Here is a 20750-nt window from a genome sequence, read left to right as displayed (position 1 = left end):
TCGTGTAAATGATGAAGTTCATAGCTTCAGAGACCAGGCCCTTCCCTTGAACAGCAATCTTCTGATACTGTCATTGCAGTTTTCTGTATACACAGCCTCAGCTAGTTCCATTCCACTTTTGTTTGAGGCTACGTAAGATGAGTTTCCCAGCTATTAATAAAGCACTCACTACAAAGTTTGGTCTTTGGCATTCCCAGAATCATTCAGCAACTGTTGTAAGGTACTGCTAGAGGCCTCAAGTCAGGGATTCAAAGCTACACTGCAGTAAAAATTATCAAAATACCTAAAATGGAGTCATAAAAGAAATATGAAATGTTTTGTTTAATAAAGTAGTCCTTTGCAATAGTAGTACTAATAACTAGTCTAAAACCAATCAACCAAACTTCAAAATAAGCAGAAAAAAGACTTTTACAGTATCAGCAACCTTGAGAAAATTTAGATAGTTAAAATTGTAAGGGAAAAAAACAAACAAACAAACAAAAAACTTTTCATGAGAATGCATCCTTAGCAAAACTTTATATACTGCTATAACAAAGCAAGACAGATCTGGTGGGAGGAGGTACTTACACAGTCCCAGAAGTCTGTACCAAAAGATATGCAGAACTGTAATAGTAGAAATTCTCAAGAACAAAAGCGCTAGTAATACCGAAATTCAACGCAGAAAAATTGCCACAAAGCCAAAGCTATACTTGCTTGCCTTTACTAGTGCACATTCGCTAGAACATAAAACAGCAAGGCTCGTATGAAATGATACAATTAGAGCTCCCTTACCTGACAGAGGCTGCAGTGCCTTTTCAATAGAAGGCAATGGTTCCTTTCTAAGGGGTCGATTTAGCGAGGTGTCTTGTGCACTGAAGAGTCCAGGGCTGTCAGTTAATTTTTTACGTCCATTGGTGCTGGTAGAGTTCGTGACTCTGCAGCTGCCTATTGCACTTGTGAAAAGATTTGTGTGCTCATCATTGCTGGCTGGCTCCGAGCTGGGAGTAAATCCCCCCAGGGACAGACCTGGGGAATTTTCCGAGCAGTCTATCTGTAACGGTGTCTGCAATCCCAGTGCTAACGAATTAGTCTCCGAAGGCTCTCTCCTGACCCATTGTTCATCTCTGCTTAGCAAACCCTTTGAAGGTGACAGGTGTGGACAAGACATATGACACCTGTGTTTCTCCTTGTGTTTGTACCTCTCACCAACAGCCTCCTTCCCAAATCTGTAGCGCTTCAAGGACTCCAGAACAGTTCTTGAAGAGCTGTTAGCTGTTATAGTGTCCATGGAAACCTGTGGCTGTTCAGAAGTACGATGTTCTCTGTGTTTGTGGCGATGTCTATGCTTATGTTCAAGCATCCAGCCATAAGCCATTTCAGGTGGCACGCTGGGGTAGGTGCTCATTGACAAGAGCGGCGTCCTACTCGTTGTGAGGAAAGCCTCCTGGCGTAAAAGTTTATGCTTCTTCTTGTGATATTTGGTGGGATTGAGAAGCAAATGGCCTGTATGCATGTAGGAAGGTGGTGGCAGTGGGGTAGTGAAAGATGGGGAAGGTGGAGGAGGATAAAGGGTTGGAGGGTACCTTCCATAATAACCTAACCCTATGGGAGCAGCTGCAAGGGGAGATGGAGAATAAGGCATGCCGTAAGAGGGATAGAACCCGGTACTGGAGAGAGGAAAGCTGAGACTATGCATAAAAGGCATTTCTGCCATAGCCTCCCGCATTTTTGGAGGCCTGCCTCTCTTTTTCTTTAAGTCAGGTTTTCTAATGTAGTGCAACGGATCTAAAGGAAAAGTAGGGTGAGTATAGAAACTATTGAAATTTATCCTAAAAATGGTAGGCAGTAAGTCTCGCGGTATAAAATGGTGACTTCTGTGGGTTATTCTAATTTCACTTAACCGACTTATTAATTCTTCTAATTCAGCTAGAAAATCTGGGTCCTGCCTGCTTCGGAGTTGAGGATACTTCTTTTTCCTTTTTCGCTTCTGCCTCTTCATTTTGTCGTAGCTAAGGTAATCGTGACTTCGGCGCTTGCATTTGTGTTTATGCTTCTCTTTGAGATTGCTTAAAACTGTGGAAGTTTCAGGTGTAATAAGGGAAACATGATCAAATGAATGCCTTTTCTTTTTTTGCCCACAAAACTTCTCCGCTCGATCCGAAGTACTGTTATTATCTGTTCCTATCCCACTGTCACTGGGTATCGTCTCGTCGCTGTGAGACTCGCTCACTGGGGAAGGAGTAGCTTCTTTCAGGGATGTCAGCTCACTCAAGTGAGAAGGAGAGTTTGGCAACAGCGTAGGTGGAGATAATCTCCTCCTTCCCTTAGCAGCTTTCTTCATCGCAAGTGTCTGAACAACACTTCCTTGTCTGGAGTGGATATGTAAATACGGCACAGAGCTGGGCTCAATGAATCCGGCGTCGCTGCTGACGGGGCTCTGTCCCCCACTCACGGCAGAAGACTGAGAACAAACGGGAGATGGAAGAATCTCAGAACTACTGGCTGCTGAAGGCAGCAAGTGGGGAAGAACTTGTCCAAATGATGTCCCAGGAGTTTGCTGGGCAGACTTCTCAAGAACTGTCAAGCCGGCAGAATTGCTAGTTAAAATACCATTCAGGACAGCTTTAGGTTTCCTTCCTCTCCTTTTTCCTATATAAATTGTTCCTTTCTTGCTGACATTTATTTGCTGGCCTAATTTTGAACCAAAAGTGGCAGCAAGAGTTGACACCGTATTGTGGAGTTTAGATTGCACTTTCCCTTTGTTATTTGGTTCCACTGTACTAGAGAGAATCTGATTCAAAAGTTTCTTTCGCTTCAAAGTCTTCATTTTATTTATTTTTCGAATAATTGTTTTCATTAACTGTCCATTGTTTCTCTTGGCAACTTTTCTGTCTGAGTCTACTTCCAAATCAGTCATGCTACAAATATTAGGTTTTTGGACTTCTTCTGGCCCTCGGAGCTGGTCCTTTCTCTCAAAAAAATCCCCACTTCGATGTTGATCACTTTCAGACTCTATCTTGTTTGAACTCTCTGATCCAACAAAAGGCGCCACAGAAAGAATAGGCGGCTTCATTTTAATCGATGACCTGATTTGTCTTTTAGGTCTCCCTCTCTTTTTAGGAAAAGCTTGTCCTGATAAACTCTGTTTTAGGGAAGGAATTTCTACTTCAGGCTGCAAAATGGGAGGTTCTTGCTCTTCCTTTGACTGCACTGAAAAGACTTTTGATGCTGGGATCTTTAGAGTTCTTTTGGGGGGACCTTCCAGCTCTGGCATCTCCTTTGATTTGGGTCTTCCTCTTTTGGGTTTATACATGTCAGGTAAGAAATCATCCGACATACACAAACTTGAGGGTTGTTTGTGAGTGCTGTAGAACTTTTGAGTCTGCTTGTCAGTCTCAGTTAACAGTGCAAGAGACTGCCCATTAGCCTCATTCAGTTTTGGCAACTGATGTTTGACAAATTCGTGCTCCACGAAAGTAGATGATCCTATGTTTTTCAAGAACTTGGCCTGTTCCAAGTTACTGTTTGATAGTGCACTGTATGAAATGTTTTTAAAAAGCTCTGACCTTTCTAGTTCCAGACCCTTTGGAGGTCGACACGTGTTTCTTGACACCACTTTAGTCCATCGTGGTTTCCTTCCTTTTCTCTTCTTCAAAGGTTTTGATTGCTGACTAGCGCTCAGATTTTTTGCTCCTTGGCAGGATTTATCTGATGCAGCTATTGCACCAATCTTTAGGAACTGCTTGCTACTAAACAAGCTTGTAAAACTAACTACTGAAGGGGTGACAGTAGCATGAATGCTTGTTTCAGCTGCCAAAATCGGCTTTTTTCCTATAGAGGGACTAGTTCTTGAAGTTTCTACATAAGAAGCTTTCGAATCATTTAGATCTTTATCAGCACCTTTAAAATCGGTGCTCAGAGTATGGTTCAATGTTCTGTTTATGTTCAGAAGCGTACTGTCAGGCGAAAACTGAGTTTTGCCCATCTGATCTGAAATGCCTTCTAAGAGATCAGCTGTGGAACTTAAATGCAACGTGTTAGATGCTAACTGGGAAGATGTTGTTGAGAGGTTCCTGTTTAAGGTTGTAACAGACACCGTGGGTGAAGGTGATGGGAGATTTCCCTCTCCTACTGCACTAAACGGGGACTTTGCTGTGGATACATCTGAAGCACCTCCTGTCCGGAAGTCTGGTGAAGTGCAATATACTGGAGGCTGTTTTTCATGCTTAGATGCTTCATAAATCCCTTTTTCACTAGTTGAGTAACTGTCCTGTGGAACACAGATTCCTTCATTAAACATCTCCTTGCCCACATCAGCAATTTCTTTCTGAATTGAAAATTTTTCCAAGATACTTTCTTTACTTTGCCTCATAATATGCTTCTCAAACGTTTTGCTGGTAGTATTTTCTTTCAGTAGATCTGCAGAATCATGGCTTTCGAGGCTACCGAGGTTTGAATTACAAGGAAGCTTAAAGGGCTCTGAGGCAGGCGTAAGAGTGTCTGCTTTCAGAGTTCCAGAGTCCTTGTTAACCAAACCCACTGGAGTGCTGATTCCTGTTGGCTTCTTTCCAGAGTCCTTGTTAACCAATCCCACCGGACTGCTAATTCCTGACATCTTCCTCCCAGAGTCCTTGTTAACTGGTCCCACTGGGCTTCCAATCCCTGGTGTCTTTCTTCCAGAGTCTTTGCTAGTGAGAACTGTCGTACTGCCATTCCCTGGCATCTTTCTCCCAGAATCCTTGCTAAGCAATCCTGTAGGACTATTTATTCCCAGCAGCTTCTTCCCAGCATCCTTGTTAATCAATCCAGCTGGAGTGCCAATCCCTACTGCCTTCTTTACAGACTCCTTATTAGTCAATCCACTTGGAGTGCTGATACCTGGAAACTTCCTCCCAACATCTTTGTTGATTAATCCAATTGCAGAGCTGGTCACTGGCTGTTTCTTCCCAGAGTCCTTGTTAACTAACCCAGTTGGAGTGCTGATCCCTGCTGGCCTCTTTCCAGAGTCCTTGTTGACCAATCCAATTAAGGGGCCAATCCCTTGTGGCTTCTTCCCAGAGTCTTTGTTAACCAATATGGCTGCGCTACCAATCCCTAATGGCTTCTTCCCTGAGTCCTTGCTAACCAATCCAACAGCAATGCCAGATCCTGGCAATTTCTTTATCAAATCTTTGTTTACTATCCCACTAGCAGTTATGGTTCCTGGTAGCTTCTTCCCAGAGTCTTTAACCAAACCAGATGCAGTTCCACTTCCGGGCTTCTTCTGCTTTGTTTTGGAAGACTTCGAAGGAGGACAAGTTGCAATAAGCTGAGCCAATTTCTCTGTTACAGTTGTTGCTCCATTAATTTGTGTTCTATCCTTTAAGTCAGAATTATGGCTACTGATAAGAGTTGGAGGAGATGACTTTATATAATCTGTCATTTCAGAGTGCAATGGGGAAACTTTCTTAGATAAAGGATTTGTTTCTACTTGTATACCTTCTTCCACATGTAATTCAACTGTTGCGACATCTCCAGCTTTCTTGTACGACTTTGAAGGGTCCTAAAAGTCAATAGAAAGAGAAATTCTTTAGGAATAGAGCACAAAGACTCTGAGTAACACAGTGTCTTGCGGAGCTTATTAACACTTGCTTTTGGTAAGGTAACTATATAACCTGAATCTATGAGTTTTAAAGCAATTGCATTTCAGTGGACACGTTACGGCTTTTCTAATGTTAAGGAAAAACAAACTCACCACCAGTTCTTAATATAAACCATTTAATCTGTTCCCTAGTTATAAGAATTCCACCCCCCCCAAAAAAAAAACCACAAACAACCCACAAACAACCTACCAAACCCTACTGATATTAAAACATCTCAATCTTGTCTCATGATACTCTCAATCAATGTAGTACCAAGTTCTCCCCAGAAAAGACTGCTAATTGTACTAAAGTAATTCAAACTATTATTTTGTTTGTATGGGGTGAGGGAGAGGGTGAAGAATGTGAAGTAAACGAAGCTTGCAAAGTAATCAAATTTGAAACTTACTCCGTAAAAAAAAAAGTGCAATATCCATTACCTCAACAAATCCTATTAGGAACCTGTCAATAATATATTTTAATTGTTGTTTTTGAAGGACATTCTTTTTACATATAGCTCCCAGCACATCTTTCTAATGTATGGGATACAGCCTCTCCAACCTGGACCTAAAAATGGAAGACCGCCATCCCTTACAAGATAATTACACGCACACACTATTTGAAAACTTTATAGGATCTACTATCTCAAAGATTAAATGTAAAGCAGAAGACATCAATGCCATACCTATCCATCTCTCTTCAATAAAAATAAGACAATTGTAAAATATTTACTGTACTTAATTACAGTCAGCACTAGATTAACTACATTTTAGAGAATTGTAACTATGGTTGGCAAATATCTAATTATGCTGAAGAAAGATATAGCCTGGATTCCTCTGAAATTATTTGATAAATAGCAAACTTTGGTGAAATGAATGAAGTATTTGCTTAGCAAGATAACACCAGCATGATTTTAACAGAGGATTGCAAGCTGCTTTCAGCCTCACATTATTTTCTAGAGATGGGAAGATGTAGCTTGGGTAACATGTGTTGCCTGAGCTGTCAGAGCCTCTGCAGTGCATAAACAGGCACTCCTCGTACTGAGTTACTGCTTTTCTGCAGAGCCAGAGCCAGAAGTATGCCTCTTTCCGCCTGGCACTTACTTGGAAGCTACTGAGTCAGCACGATCCACAGAGTGGTTCCAAACCTGGAATCCAACTACTGCAGCCAAGGCTCTCAGACATACCGCAGGTGCAGGCAGAGCACTGCAGATCTTAACTGAGCAGGATTAAAGCAGTCTTTCTGATCAGGGTGGAAAAGACCTTCAAGATCATCAGGTCCAGCCATCAACCTGGCCTGCTGAGTCCCATCACTGAACTGTGACCCTTAGTCCCATGTCCCCACTGCTCTGAAATCCATCCACGGACTGGGACTCCCACTGCCCTGGACCACTTTCCAAGGGTGGTCAAACAAAACACAAAAAAGCACAGATTCAGAGCTCTTTCTTGCAATTCTGTATTATTAAAAGTTTCTGTTAAAGTGAAGGGGAGGTATCGCTATCACTAAGGAGTATCATAAAGAAAGAGTAACTGCTGTAAAAGGATGATAAAAATTAAACTTAAGCAGTGCACAGACATGAACTTCAGGAATAATGAGGATTTTTTTTGTTCAGAAAGTAACAATGGCAGAAAAACATCTGAATACGCTGCTCCCGTACTGAGGAAATCAAGCAAGTCTCAGTTTAAGCCAGCATCAGTACAACTCTACCAGCACCAGCCATAGCCTAAGTGCTTATAAATACCAATTGTAAGTATTTTTAAGGAAGTTATTTAAAAACTAGACAAAACAGGTCACCCCATCTATCTGAGTCAAGCCTTGATCAGGCCTAGATCTTTACTAGGCTCCCACTAAAATCCGTGATGGACCAGAAGCTAAATTCCACTGGCTGTTACCACCACCGCCCTATCAGCCTAAGTGTGTTTCCAGAAAATAAACGAGATATCCCCGGAGCAATATGTAACTGATCGAAGTGCTCCTTTTGGGGGAGGGTGCTGACGAGCACTGGTAGGGGTCGGATGCCTCCAAACCTGCTGCAGCACCAGAACAAAACCCACCAGTCGTACTGGCTCCTGGTTTTTAGCTGTGGTGCAAAAAGATTGTGGTCTCCAGAGAATAGTTTGGCACATAGCCCAGCTTTTCTGTGGCAGCTGCAATCTTATGTAAATTACACAGGAGCGTCACATTTCAGAAACTTCCCCCCCAGTTCACCCACCCTTGTACTCACAAAACATAGAGCTGGGGGGCAGGGCGCAGCCCTGGTATCCTAACACATGAGTGACAAAAAGGTGCCAGTCCTTCATGAAATGACTTCTATTATGCAAACAATCGCAGCACTGCATGGAAAGGAGTAATCTGAAGTCCACAACATATTACAGAGTGCTTTTGATGAGGACAGCACTTCAAAGCTTCAATGGTTTGCTTGGCCATGTTCACATGCAGCTCCACAAATGCGCAGCGAGTCTCATGCCTTCGTTTTGTCCCTGGTGTGGGAAGCTTGCCTTTCGTGCAGCTCATACAGCATTTCACTTTTCTCTTCTGGTGGTTCCGCAGAATAAAGAGCCCTATCTCACCTTCTGAAATGATGGAGTACAGTTTTATATTGGAAAAATTTTAAAGTTAAATTTTAATGGAGTTTGGTGATCACTACTAACAAATCACTCAGAAAAAAAAAAAAAAAAAAAGAAATATCTCACGTCTCCTAGGAGTTTCATCCCTGTAACTCACCTAACATTCCTGCAAACAAGAACACACGCCAAGCTTCTGCTCTGATAGCTCTACGCTGCAATACGCAGAGCCCGGGCCATATGAAAGTCCAGTACAATTCTTGGATTACATGCATTTCCAATTAAAAATCTGTACTGCTTTCGGCTGGGGTAGAGTTAATTTTCTTCTGTCCTGGTTTCAGTTAGGATGGAGTTGATTTTCTTCCTAGTAGCTGGTAGAGTGCTATGTTTTGGATTAGGATGAGAAGAGTGCTGATAACATGCTGATGTTTTAATCGTTGCAGAGCAGTGCTTACACCAAGCCAAGGATGTCTCAGCTTCTCACTCTGTCCTGCCAGCGGGCAGGCTGGGGGTGCAGCAAGAGCTGGGAGGGGACAGACCCAGGACAGCTGACCCAAACTGCCCAAAGGGGTATTCCATGCCATCTGGGGTCATGCTAAACAATATACGGGGGGGGGCTAGATGTGGTGGGCCAGCCGGACTGCTTGGGGTTAGGCTGGGCATCGGTCAGCGGGTGGTGGGCAATTGCATTGTACATCACTTGTTTTGTATATATTATTAGTAGTAGTACTATTATCATCATTATTGTTATTATTTTCCTGTCTTAATAAACTGTCTTTATCTCAACTCACTGGGTTAAACCACCACATCTTCCTAATGGCTGGTATGGTGCTACGTTTTGTATTTATGATGAAAACAGCGTTGACAACATACCAATGGTTTTGGTACTGCTGGACAGCGCTTACAGAGCAAGGACTTCTCTACTGGGGGGGCGCAGAGATACGGGAGGGTGCCCAGCTGGCCAACGGGATACCCGTGCCACGTGGCATGCTGCACAGCACAAGCTGGGAAAAGCAGGAAGAAGGGACGTTCGGAGCCATGGTGTTTGCCTTCCCAAGAACCTGTGCTGGGCCCTGCTTTCCTGGAAATGGCCAGACACCTGCCTGCCGATGGGAAGCAGCAAATGAATCCCCTGGTTTGCTTTCCATGGGCACATGGCTTTTGCTTTACCTGGTGAACTGCTTTCACCTCACTCAACCCACGAGGTCGTGCACTTTCACCTTTCTGATCGTCTCCCCACCAGCAGCTGTTGCTGAGCTGCCTCCTGGGTTAACCTGCGCCAAGGTCCTGGAGCTGCTCTGCATTACTCTGCCTTTCAGATAGGAGGTTTCAGTGAGGCACCAAGCTACTAAGAAGCTCTAGATTACATCATGATAAAACTCATTCTGTGCTTTAAAACCTAAAACATTTATTCCTGTGCAATCTTTACCTATGACTGCCTGGATTAAAACTCTATTCAACAAAAGACTGACCCCAAACAACTATAAAATGCATAATTTTTCATAAAATTGCTCTTACTGTTAATTTTGCACTGATCTGCATTTAAAGTTTTAAGTATCCTATGTGGACATACAGTTACTAGACTTGCATTGTTAACTAACAGGTTATAATCAATCACTGCAGAATCATCATAGCCACCAACAGCAAAAAAATTGGCACTACAGAACGCTGCACTCAGCAGTTTTACAAAGGAGTAAGAAGATGGAGCAAAAGGGCATGTTGCATCTTGCTCCACTCCTTTACCATGAGTATTTTAGGATTTCAGCTGTTACTATCACTTCTTGCCTTCCTTTTTTCAAAAACTTCAGTAATGCAACCTGGCTGTGCTGCTGTCTGTACCCACCCCGTATCCGCAGGTGAGCTGTTCAGACACCTCTCGTGTTAAAACCAGTGGAAGATTGTATTTATGTCTGGGGCTCCCATTTTCAGGCTTAGGAGAAGTGCACTAGCCATACAGCAACGCCTGTTGGTCACAGGACTTTTTTTTTTTTTTTTTTTTTTTTTTTGAATCAAAGAGGTCCAAGTTTTATACGTGGTGCGAAAAGCCAAATTCAGCACTGCTTCACTATGACAGTAACTTCTAACCCCGTTCCTCTTAGCACCTAGGAATCTTTGCCATTTCTTTTCTGCCCAGTTCTTTTCAGCAGGCTGTTAGCTCTGTCTTTACACACTTCTGGAAGACAAACTAAACAAGCTTACCCACTTCTAGCTAACCCACTCTTTGCAAGTGAGGGAAACCCTCTGTTAGCAGCTGAAGATGCTGCTCAAGATGTAGGAGTCCTTTCAGCAGCAAGCTTGAGAAAGAAGCGTAAAGGTAAAGAGACGGAAGCGCAAAGTATTTTCCTACTACTTTGATGTTTTACACTGATATTCCCAGGCAAGGAGTAGCACTGCTTGTGTCTTAGTGGTTAACTGAGTACACTGCAAGTGCTAAATTGTCATTCAAGTTCTGAATTCCTCCTGTAAGTACGGACAGCCTGGCTTCACAGCTCAACAGCTCGTCACACCTTGCCCTGAGCTGGCCACGTAATTGCTTCCCCCTACATCCTCTCCACAGAAAGGAAAGATTAAGGGATCAATTTAATTTTCCAAAGCGTAATTTTCAGTGCTGAAGCTTGCTTTATTTCACTGCAGTAAGATAAAAGAAATCCCTTGGGTATCATATTCAAAACATGCAATAGTTTTAAACCACGTCTGCCATTTGTTTCTAGAAAGACAATTTTCATCACTTGCTAGAAATGAGTAGGATGCTGTAAACCATCGTTTCTATCAGGGGACACACGGAGTTAAAGAATTAATAAAACACTTTGGTACGATTCTACAGGGAGAGTAGGGTATCTGAAGTGAATTATCATTAGTCAGGGATTTGGAACTATTTTAAGCACGGAGCATTTGAATCATAGAGACAGACCTGCATTTCTCTATGCTACACACTTAGGTTATTAACCAGACAAGTAGCAGGAGTAACTCCACTTAGAACTGCTGGAATGAAAAATTGACACCAGATCTATGATACAACATACTGATAACATAAAATCGTATAAAAAAGGGTACTACTGAAAGCATGAAATATAGTTTTGAAATTTATAAAAGGGCAGAAAGGACCATTGATCATCTACTGTGACATCCATCTGAAAAGGACTAGGAACTCCACGTAATTGATTTTACCCGCCAAATTTCTAATTTCCATTTGAAATATGACGGATCTTTTTGAGAAAAATCCAGTATACAAAGATGTCAAGGAAGAAGAATCCGTGTTGTCACCATCTGAGTTCCAACATTAACTATTCTCTCTGGTAAAAAAAATCCCAGGGCATGATCAATTAATGGAGTGGAGAAGTTTCCATCCTTAGCGGTTTAGGGCTTTCCTAAAAAGAGAGTTCTAAGTACAAGAAGTACCTCGATTCGGATGTAAAGAGAGATCAGTGACCGGGTATTCCAGACTGTCATAGCCAAAGTATTACATTACATAGCGTACCGCTTCTGCTGGACAATTTCCCGTATCATGTAGGCTGGCTAAAAAATCCTTTCTGTTGGTAATGTAGGAAAGGAAAGGAAGTTGTACAGTAGAACCTGGAAAAAGTCATTTGAGTCATCACTTGTAACATACAGCACACTTGGACTGTAAGAGCATCGATTATTATTTGTCCTTGAAGATGCTCTTCCTGAAGGAAAACTTAACTATGGGCATGACAGGCAAAAGAAAAAAGCTTGGGTATGTCAGAGAGACATCATCTCAGTACAAAATAAAGGAATTTTCCTTCTTTGGGTAGGCTGTGCCTTACAAGATGTGCCAGGACAGAATTCACACAGGCAGCGTGACGAACAGGATGCAGGCTGGAGCAATGAAACGATCTTTGGTTTAGGGAACCTTTTTATTTAGCATCTATGCAACTACATTTGTAGTTCTTGTCATTTCTCCTGCTCCCCCTTTCTCTTATAGCTGCTGTTACTTGTTGTGTCATGATGATGATGAAAACAAGACATCCCCGAAGCAGGGCTCTCACTTCAGATTTGGAAAAGTTTCAAATAGTCTATTCAAATACTATAGAGACAAATACAGCAAATACACAGTCTGACTTAAACAGAGGAAAAAATAAAAATCTCCAACACAAGAGGCTTAAAATTACACTGTTGCTTTTCAGGTTCACCTCAAGTCAACATCATTTTTCATTACTACTTAAAAAAACTTGAAAAGCTGTGAAAGAGCAAAATCTCTCAATCAGGACTAAATCAAACCATTTCTAACTTCATTATCAGAGGTCACATCCAAAGCAGTCAGTAGAACATGATCATGCAGAGTTGCTAAAAACTTTTAAACAGAGTTTAAATTTACTCTAACTTGCTAAACACTTGATAAATAAAAACACTACTCACTTGTTTTGAAGGACAATGCTCATTCTTCTCATCTGTCATCTTCCCACTCTTTGGTGCCCTTCTTGGTTGCTTGATGCTGGTTTTTATAGCAGGCCGGCACACATAATTCTCAAGGTTCTTAGGAGGCTTTTTCGTTCTCTTTGCTTGAAGACCAATCTTCAGTTTCAAGTTTCCCTCTGAAAAGTTTGTTTCTTTCACTGAAAACTGTTGCTGTGCATCAGTTAGACCCTCGTTCTTCCCATTGTCAGCACTGCTCCCCTCCCGATTCTTCTTCTCACCGTCTTCTTCTTCCTTGGTACAGCTTTCTAGCTCTACTTCTCCTTTTCCTACCAGTGTGCCAATGTTTACCACAGAGGGGCTTTTCCCAGAAAACCCTTCAGAATCAGAGCCCAAGCCTAACATAGCAGTATTCCGAGGGTCCATCACAGGCGGAATATATGCCTTCGGGTAGTTTTAGGGAAGATTTACAGAAATATGTTCCGCAGAAGATCTGTTCTACTACTGGCAGTCAGCATCTTTCACTCTGCAAAAAGAAAATAAAGGCAGAATTAAACTTCAATTTTACAGCAGAAGTGAAATAAATATTCAAAATGATTAGAAAGCAATTGGATTTCCGAAAGTTCCAGAAAAACAGCTAAAGTTTCAAAAACACCAATCCTTCCTGTAACCTACTACAAAATAAAATTTATCTGTAAAACCAATTTTAAGTTATAGTTGAAAAACAAAAATAGATGACTATTATCATATACTTTCCAATTCACCCACGAGGCATTTTTAATTATGATCAAGGCTTTAGGACTTTTAATATTGATCACGAAATAACTTTTTTTTTTTTTTTTTTTTTTAAATCTGTACCCTGCTACTTCTAGCATTGTCACCCTGCCCCAATGAAATGAACTAGTCGCAGCTAAGGAATGATGCAGATGCAGCCAATGAAACCTATGATAAAGCATGCAAAAATAAGAAACACTGGGGGTTTAACCATCTGAGCCACCAGGAAAGTTAGGCTTAACCCAAGTACACGCTGATTCTCAAAGACACTGCAACATCTGCGTATTAGTTAAGGACTTTTCACAATCCGAGAAGGATGGGGAAAGGGGAAAACAGGAAAAAAATTATGTCACACGAATTTGTGCTTCCAGGTGTACCAAAACAGGGAAGTCCATCCTTCTACCTATCATTGGTACACTGTTATGTATGTATAATAAACCTGTTTGTCATAAGATAAATTACGACAAATAACACATCTGATGGAACTTTTTCATCTCCAATTCTCTAAGAACTAAAGCCAAGTTTACTTTAATCACCTTGCTACTGCAAGGCTTCCTGGTCCCTGGCTGGCAGACTGCTCGAGCAGAGTGCCAGCACCACCTCCTGTGCTTGCACACAGACCACCACAGAGCCAGAAGCTGCTATTTCCCCCACTGCCAAAGAACAAACCAAATCCGTGCACCCCGTCACACTTTTATCCACGAAAACAAAAAGCATCGTAGAAAGCATCTGCAAAGGGCACAAAGGAGGCGCACCGATGACTACCGGCTGGGACAAATCGCAGGTCTGTGTGCATGGGCCAAACTAAAAGCACGCGTGGCACCACAGCCTGACATTTAGAGAACGATGTAAGAAAAGGGACACGAGTGCCACCCGGGCTTGGATGAGCATGAGGGCAGGAGGAGAGCAGCCCCTGGTGCAACGCGACGATGGCACAAGGACGCATGCAGCCTCACGGCATGCCGAGCGAGCGCGTCGTCGTCTTGCTGCTGCTCTGGCAATACGCCGTCCACCTGCTCACCCAGCCCGTGGATATAACACGCGGTGTCCCAGACCAACCCCCCCAGGGAAAGGCTCTCCCTTCGGAGACTCCAGGGGCTGAAAGAGAACCAAGCCAGCAGGCGGCCTTCTTTACCTTTGGGGCGTTGCAAGAAGATCGCCTTTAAATACCTTAATCGTTTTTGAAGATGCAAATATATAAGGAGCAGGCCTGAAAAAACCATCAACGTACTGAAAAGAGCATTACAGGAATTAAAGCAGCATGATCTTCTGTTCTTATATTCTATAGGATTAAGGTAAACCAGCACGACCGTGGAATCGTGGGATGGTTTGGGTTAGAAGGGACCTTCAAGATCATCTGCTTCTAACCCCCCAGCCATGGGCAGGGAAACGATGAAACGAGCAGAACGATCTGTTCCTCTTTTCTACATGATTAAGGCTGAACTGTAACAATGCCATGAGAAGATTGCCGTGGTTTCAATGAGCTCCAAAATGAGTTTCAACGGTTGCAGCGAGCTCGGCAGACCCCTCGGACACACGGCCTCCTGGGGGCTCAGCCCACCGGCACGCAAACCAACGGGTCCAGAGCCACCCTACATATGGCCCACGGGCCTCCTGGCACTGGGAGGTGGCTCACTGAGCACTGAAGTATAGAGGGGACAGGAAAAGGGGTGTGAAAGGTGGTCCTGAGGAGGACAATGGTGGCTGCAGCGGGCATAGGCTGGAAGTCAGACACCAGAATTACAGGGGGCAGAACACAAAATGGAAATCGCCACGAAGCTGGGCCTCACCAGCTACACTCTCAGAGAAAAATGACTTATTTCCGTGTTATTAAAAGGGATTTCTTTTTACAGTTATGACTTTTCAACTAAGGACATCCTCCCCCAAAAAACAAAAATGGTATCGTTGCTCAGAACACCAGAGGTAATTAGATAAAATCCCCATTTTACAACCAGAAATAAAAATAAAAAATCAACAGAGCAGCACTAGGAAGCAAGCTGGGGACAGCTCCCAGGCCAAGGCCCAACGTTCAGGCCATTAGGCTACCTCAGATCAAGGGAAAGAGGATTTTCTCCTACATGCTGATGAACAAAGGAAAACTGGCCAACAGTACGGTAATTCTAAGCCAGGACACAAATTTTTATTATTCATATTAAAGAAAAGGAGGGAATCCACCAGCCAATGCAAGTCTCACGTCGATGTTCACACAAACGTTTCCTTCTCTAGTCCGGTAACTATCGTCCACAACAGCCACAAACCTTCAGTCATTTTCTTACAATTATCATTAATTAATTAGCTTAGAATCTGAAACCAAATTAAACCGAAACACCACCACACAGCACTGCTGCATTTGGCTCCGTATTTACTTAATAGCGAGGCTGTGAGGAGAAGGAGGATGACACCAGTGCTGCAAACCGCGAGACCACGTTCACAATCAAAGGCTGAAGGGAGAGCGGGGCTAAAACCTCCGAGCGTGGCAATGCCAGATCAGCAACTACCCAAGAAACAGAGTCACAAAATTGATGACTCTCATAAACATGTGGTAGGCCATTTTATTTATCCATTAATTCCTCTCTAAACAGACAACAAAAATGCTAATCCCGGACCTAATCATCGTGTTGCCTTGATCACTGTAATCTTCTTCTCTCAGACTCTCCAATTACCCTACGCTAATTCATAGCAAACGTGTCTGCCAATTTGATCATTTTCATAACCACGATGAGCAGATCTCATCTCGTCGAATCCCAATAATGTTTTTTCTTCCCTACGTCAAGTACAAGCTTCCTGTCATTGTCTTCAAGGTGTGCACGGCTGGACCTTGGGTCTTGAGTTGTCCCCCTGCCTTAGTGCTTTCTGTTTGGCTAGTGTTTGATAACCACTGCACATGTTCTTTTTTTGTTGTTTTTTCCCCTTTTCCTAAGAAACAACAGTTCCTGCAGTACTCTTCATGTCTGGGCTGGTTGACTTGTACCCGACAGCCACAGTTGGAGCCAAGGCAGAGAGGAACCTCGGAGGTTCACCAAGGACTGGCTCTGGAGGCCCCTTCCAACCTCAACCACTCTGCTGTTCTGTGCCAGTTCCGAGGCGGCTATAAAAGCTTGCAATGAATTTACCCCAAAAACTCTGACAAATCAGTACTTTTGAGACAAAAGTGTGATATAACGTACTTATCTGTGTCTTCCCTTTCCACATTTGTTCCATTTATGTGCAAAGACTGGCTTTTATTATGCTAAAGGCTTCTTCAGGTCAGAAAAACGGACTATTGACTTCCAAAGTACCTGCTTCGATGATGCCGACCCCTGGAAGACATCTCTGCACATCCTGCACTACCAGGAGCTTTCCAAGAAGAGCAGCATATCCCATGCAGTGTGCCCAAGAAGATTCACGTGGAATTAAAGCAGTGGAGCCTGACTGCCCATGCCCACAGTCAAGTATTTGTTAAACTTGCGTGCTGTCATTTAACCACGCTGCTTAACTTCTAGGACTAGGAAGTACCAGCAGCACCACGCAGCACGGCATTCTGCACCAGGCCGAGAGCTCGGCTCAACAATTCCCTTCCCACTGCTCATGTTCTGCAGGTCTCTCCACAGCAATACCCATGTTTCTGATGTAAAGCCTCAGCATGATGAAACCAACTGCCTCGTCCCACTCTACTCCAAGACCTAATCCGCATTTGCCAACAACTTCCTTCCATAGGATCAGAGGCTAATGCCAGGTTTGCTAGCTTACGAACTCTCCAGGATCAAACCTCTCCATGGCCCAGACAATAATCAAGACTCAGCCTATCCATCTCCCTAAACAAACTTCCCTAAATGCCTACCCAGCTCCCTAAATGAACTTCCAGGCCCTCACCCAGTAGGTTCTGTAGATCTCAAATCAGTCCTGAAATCGCTGCTCACCAAAAAAGATTCATTAGGAGGCACTTTAACGTCCCTTTTGACACGCGTCCCTACAACTAAACGGTGTGCATTAATGGCCTTTCTAATTTCATATACAGTTTTAATTCCTATTATTCATTCTTATTCCCACGTTGACACATCCAAAGCCCTTCATGCCTGTTAGCCATTAGGATTTCAGTTTTTCAGACTCCCTGCTCTTCCAGAAAAAATGCCAAGAGTTGACTTCTACCGTCAGCTCCTAGATATGCTCCCCCCCCCAAGTTATAATAAATGAGATTTTTTTTTCCTCTGCCATCTTCATTTCTGTTACTCTTATGTTGATGTAAATGTATTGCGATTTTATATTTGAAAGATGTTTTCTTTTGGCTCTTTCCATTGCCTCAGTTCCAGTGGACATGTAAAAAATTCAGCTGCCGGAATCAAAAATTTGAAATCCCAGAATATTTCTAATAGCTGTATGGACTCCCACAAGTCCTTCTCGTAAGCCTTCCATGAATTCTCTTTTCTGCTACTGAAGAAAGCTGCTACGCTCAGAAGTTCCTTCACAAGAAGAGAGCAAAATGCCATAAAACCCACAAAAAACTATATTCCTCCACATCATGTACCCCAAGAAGCAACACAGATCATTGGAGGTCACTGAAACAGAACTTCAAGGACCTGGGATTACTTCTGTGAGTATTTTACAAAAGTTCAGAAATGGAGAAACTTGCCAAAAATAAAATTACTTTTTTGTTTGCTTGTTTTTAATATGAAGTGACAAATATTTTACAATTATAATCTGCTGGATGTGTTTTTGACGGACATAAAATAACAGAACCCCTGTCCTGTCAGGAATGAATATTCTGCAAAAGTGTCAGTGGCAAAGACAGTCGGGACCTCGTGCGGGAACGGCCAAAGGTGGCGGGACCTGCAGTTTGTAGGGAGAAACAGTGCAGACATGAGGGCACTTCAGAAGGATGTACTAGTGGGAGAACAGCTCTGTAAGGAGATACAGGATTTCTTCTGATTTCTTAACCGAAGAGTTTGGCAACATAAAATTAAATTTTGACCTGCCTGATAATTTTGTTGTTTTATTACTGATATGCAAATTAATTTGTAATTGCTGAACACTACACACATTTCACCTCGTACTGTTTGTCCCAACACTGGCCAACACTGCCTCGAAAAAGCATGAAAACCAACCAAACGAACAACGTATGTTGTGATAATCCTCCTACAGTATTCTCCCAGCCCCTAAATTTGTGATTCAGGAGCTTCCCAACAGGTACATCCCTGGGTCTAATGCCTTTCAATGTCTTTTTCTGAACTCCAACTTGTCATTTATACCCACATAGTAAAAAATTACGTAAAGGACGTAGTAAGCCAGTATTTTGCCTTAAACCCAAGACATGCTGCCTTTGGTTATGCCAAAAAGCCAGTGCTAGGACGCTCACACAAACCACGTGAGCCAAGATGCCGAACAGGTAAGGCTGTGATACAGAAAATTAGGAACAAATAAAGATTTTGTTTTCACAGAACAGCCACAGTAGATCTGCGTATTGGATTTATTATTTTTTTTTAAGCCGTGAAATGAACACAGGATCTCACTGGGGTGGAAGAGATGTGTCCACAATGGCAGAAGCCCACTTCTTGCCACTGGCAGCGCAGTAATTTAACAAGTCAACAATCCATACGACAACAACACCTATTTCAGAATAACCACCATTTAATTGCACATGCTATCTCCATTCTTCTCTGACATCAGCGTTATAGCTTCTATCAATAAGGCTGTATCTTGCACCAAGTGTTGAAACTGCTCTTGGTATCCTCAGGGAGAGTTTAAACTTCTGAAAACAACTTAAAACAAGTTTCTTCTTTTTGTAAACTATGACTTAAATTGTTTTGCTGTTCATTAGCACTTAAACATTAACTGTTTTTCAGATGACTGTTGATTGCGTGTAGCAATCAAATGTAACTGGAGTCCAAAAAGTTGGGATAATTTTAGTTTTGAAAGCAAGATGCACGAGAGCCCTCCCTGCCAGTCTGCCTTTACTTTTTATAGAGTTTAGCAAAAGCTACCAAAGCTTTCATTTTCAAGTAAGAATGCTTCTTAAGAACTCAAGTAGGCAAACAGATGATGATTTTAGAGCCCATCTCTACCCATATGTTCAACCAGCTGCTAGAACAACTCCATTCACACAGAGCCGGAAACACCAGGGATGGTCTCCAGGTCCTCATGGATGTCCATATGAAACACAAAGCTTTCAGGATTAACCCCCAAAATCTTACACGCTCCCACATTCACAGAAAGCATTGCTTTTGCAGGTGCAATCTCCAGTAGCACAAGGAAGACAACCCAAACAAATAACACAAGATGCAAAAGGGCACGCTGTTCTGGAGAATGAAAACTAAGTACATGTAAATGTATGGCCGTAAAGTCAAAGAAAATTCATTTAACCGCACACAGAGCAGGGTCAGCAGCCCCAAACTCTACTGACAAGACTGGAAAGCCAGGGCAAGATCCCACTGCCTGGTTTCTCTGACTTGCTCCTGATAACACACAACTGCCAAGAGCGCGAATCTGTGTCCTGAGGCCATCGCACGGAACCCACATTCCAACTTGTTTCTGGTTCTCTGCTAAGTAATTAACGGGGTGAAGGAACCACAAAACCAAGGGGGAAAAGCAGAAGCTACAAAGTGCGGGGATTATCTAATACAAAGAAAAGGACAGCAACACGCGCTGGCTTCTGCTCTGACAAACGCGTCAAACTGAGGACCCAACAAATCCCAGATTACCGCCCCTGAAACCGAACGGGATTAAAACCGCAACGGAAGTGAAATTTTCTCACCACGACTCGGGGCGGGGGGAGGCCCGCAGGCAGCGCAGCCCCCCCCGCAGCAGCCCGCGAGCCGCCCGCTCCTCCACAGCCGCCTCACGGAGCGCCCAGCGGGGCCCGGGACCGAGGAGGCTCCCCGCGAGCCGGCGGCCGCCCCCCGGGCCCAGCTGTCAGGCGGCACCGCGCCCCCCGCCCGGCCCGGCCCTACCGGGGGCACGGCGGGCGGCCTCCCCCGGCCCCCCCCCCCCCGGGGCTCCGTTCGCCCCGCGGGCCCCGCTGCTGTCACCGGGGAGCCTCCCCTCCCGCCGCCTCCCGGCCCGGCCGCGGGCCCGGCCGCCGGGGATCCAACCCCCCCGGGCAGGCCGCGCCGCCGGGGCCGCCCCGAGCCCTCCGGCAGGGCCTCGGCGGGGCGGGGCGGCGCGGCCCGGGCGCCGGTGCTCGGCGGGGCGGCCCCGCGGCGGCTCCCGGCCGGGCTCCCCTCCCCCCGGGCTCCGGGCCTGAGGCGGTCCCGCTCCCCGCTCCCCGCTCGCCGCCCGCTCCTCACCGTGTCAGCGACAACGCGGCCGAGGCCGAGGCCGGGCTCCTCCGCGCCGCATCCTCCCGGCCGCCCAGCGCGGACGGGGCCAGGGCGGGACCCGGACCCAGCGGCCGCCGCTCCGGCCCTGCTCCGAGCCGAGGCAGCGACACCAAAATGGCGGCGGCTCCTGCTCCTCCGCGAGAGAGCGA

General features: G+C 44.2%; 1 protein-coding gene across 4 annotated transcripts in view; it reads right to left on the bottom strand.

The window, feature by feature from the left end:
- ASH1L (ASH1 like histone lysine methyltransferase) overlaps nt 1–20736 on the bottom strand; it is a 58225-nt gene extending 37489 nt beyond the window's left edge. For 2 of the 4 annotated variants that reach the window (XM_082781045.1, XM_082781046.1), the window contains exons 1-3: nt 20569–20736; nt 12539–13061; nt 772–5521 (exon numbers count right to left, since the gene is read on the bottom strand). In XM_082781045.1, the coding sequence (XP_082637171.1) occupies nt 772–5521; nt 12539–12961 (5173 nt within the window). In that variant the 5' untranslated portion in view covers nt 12962–13061; nt 20569–20736. The remainder of the gene's footprint in view (nt 1–771; nt 5522–12538; nt 13062–20568) is intronic. The other 2 variants (XM_082781044.1, XM_082781047.1) reach the window with 2 other exon arrangements.
- Nucleotides 20737–20750: the final 14 nt, after the last annotated feature.

Source organism: Aythya marila, assembly GCF_965140915.1.
Source record: "Aythya marila genome assembly, chromosome: 29".
Lineage (NCBI taxonomy): Eukaryota > Metazoa > Chordata > Aves > Anseriformes > Anatidae > Aythya > Aythya marila.
Note: the sequence above shows the minus strand (reverse complement) of the source record. Positions and strands in the feature narration are given on the sequence as shown.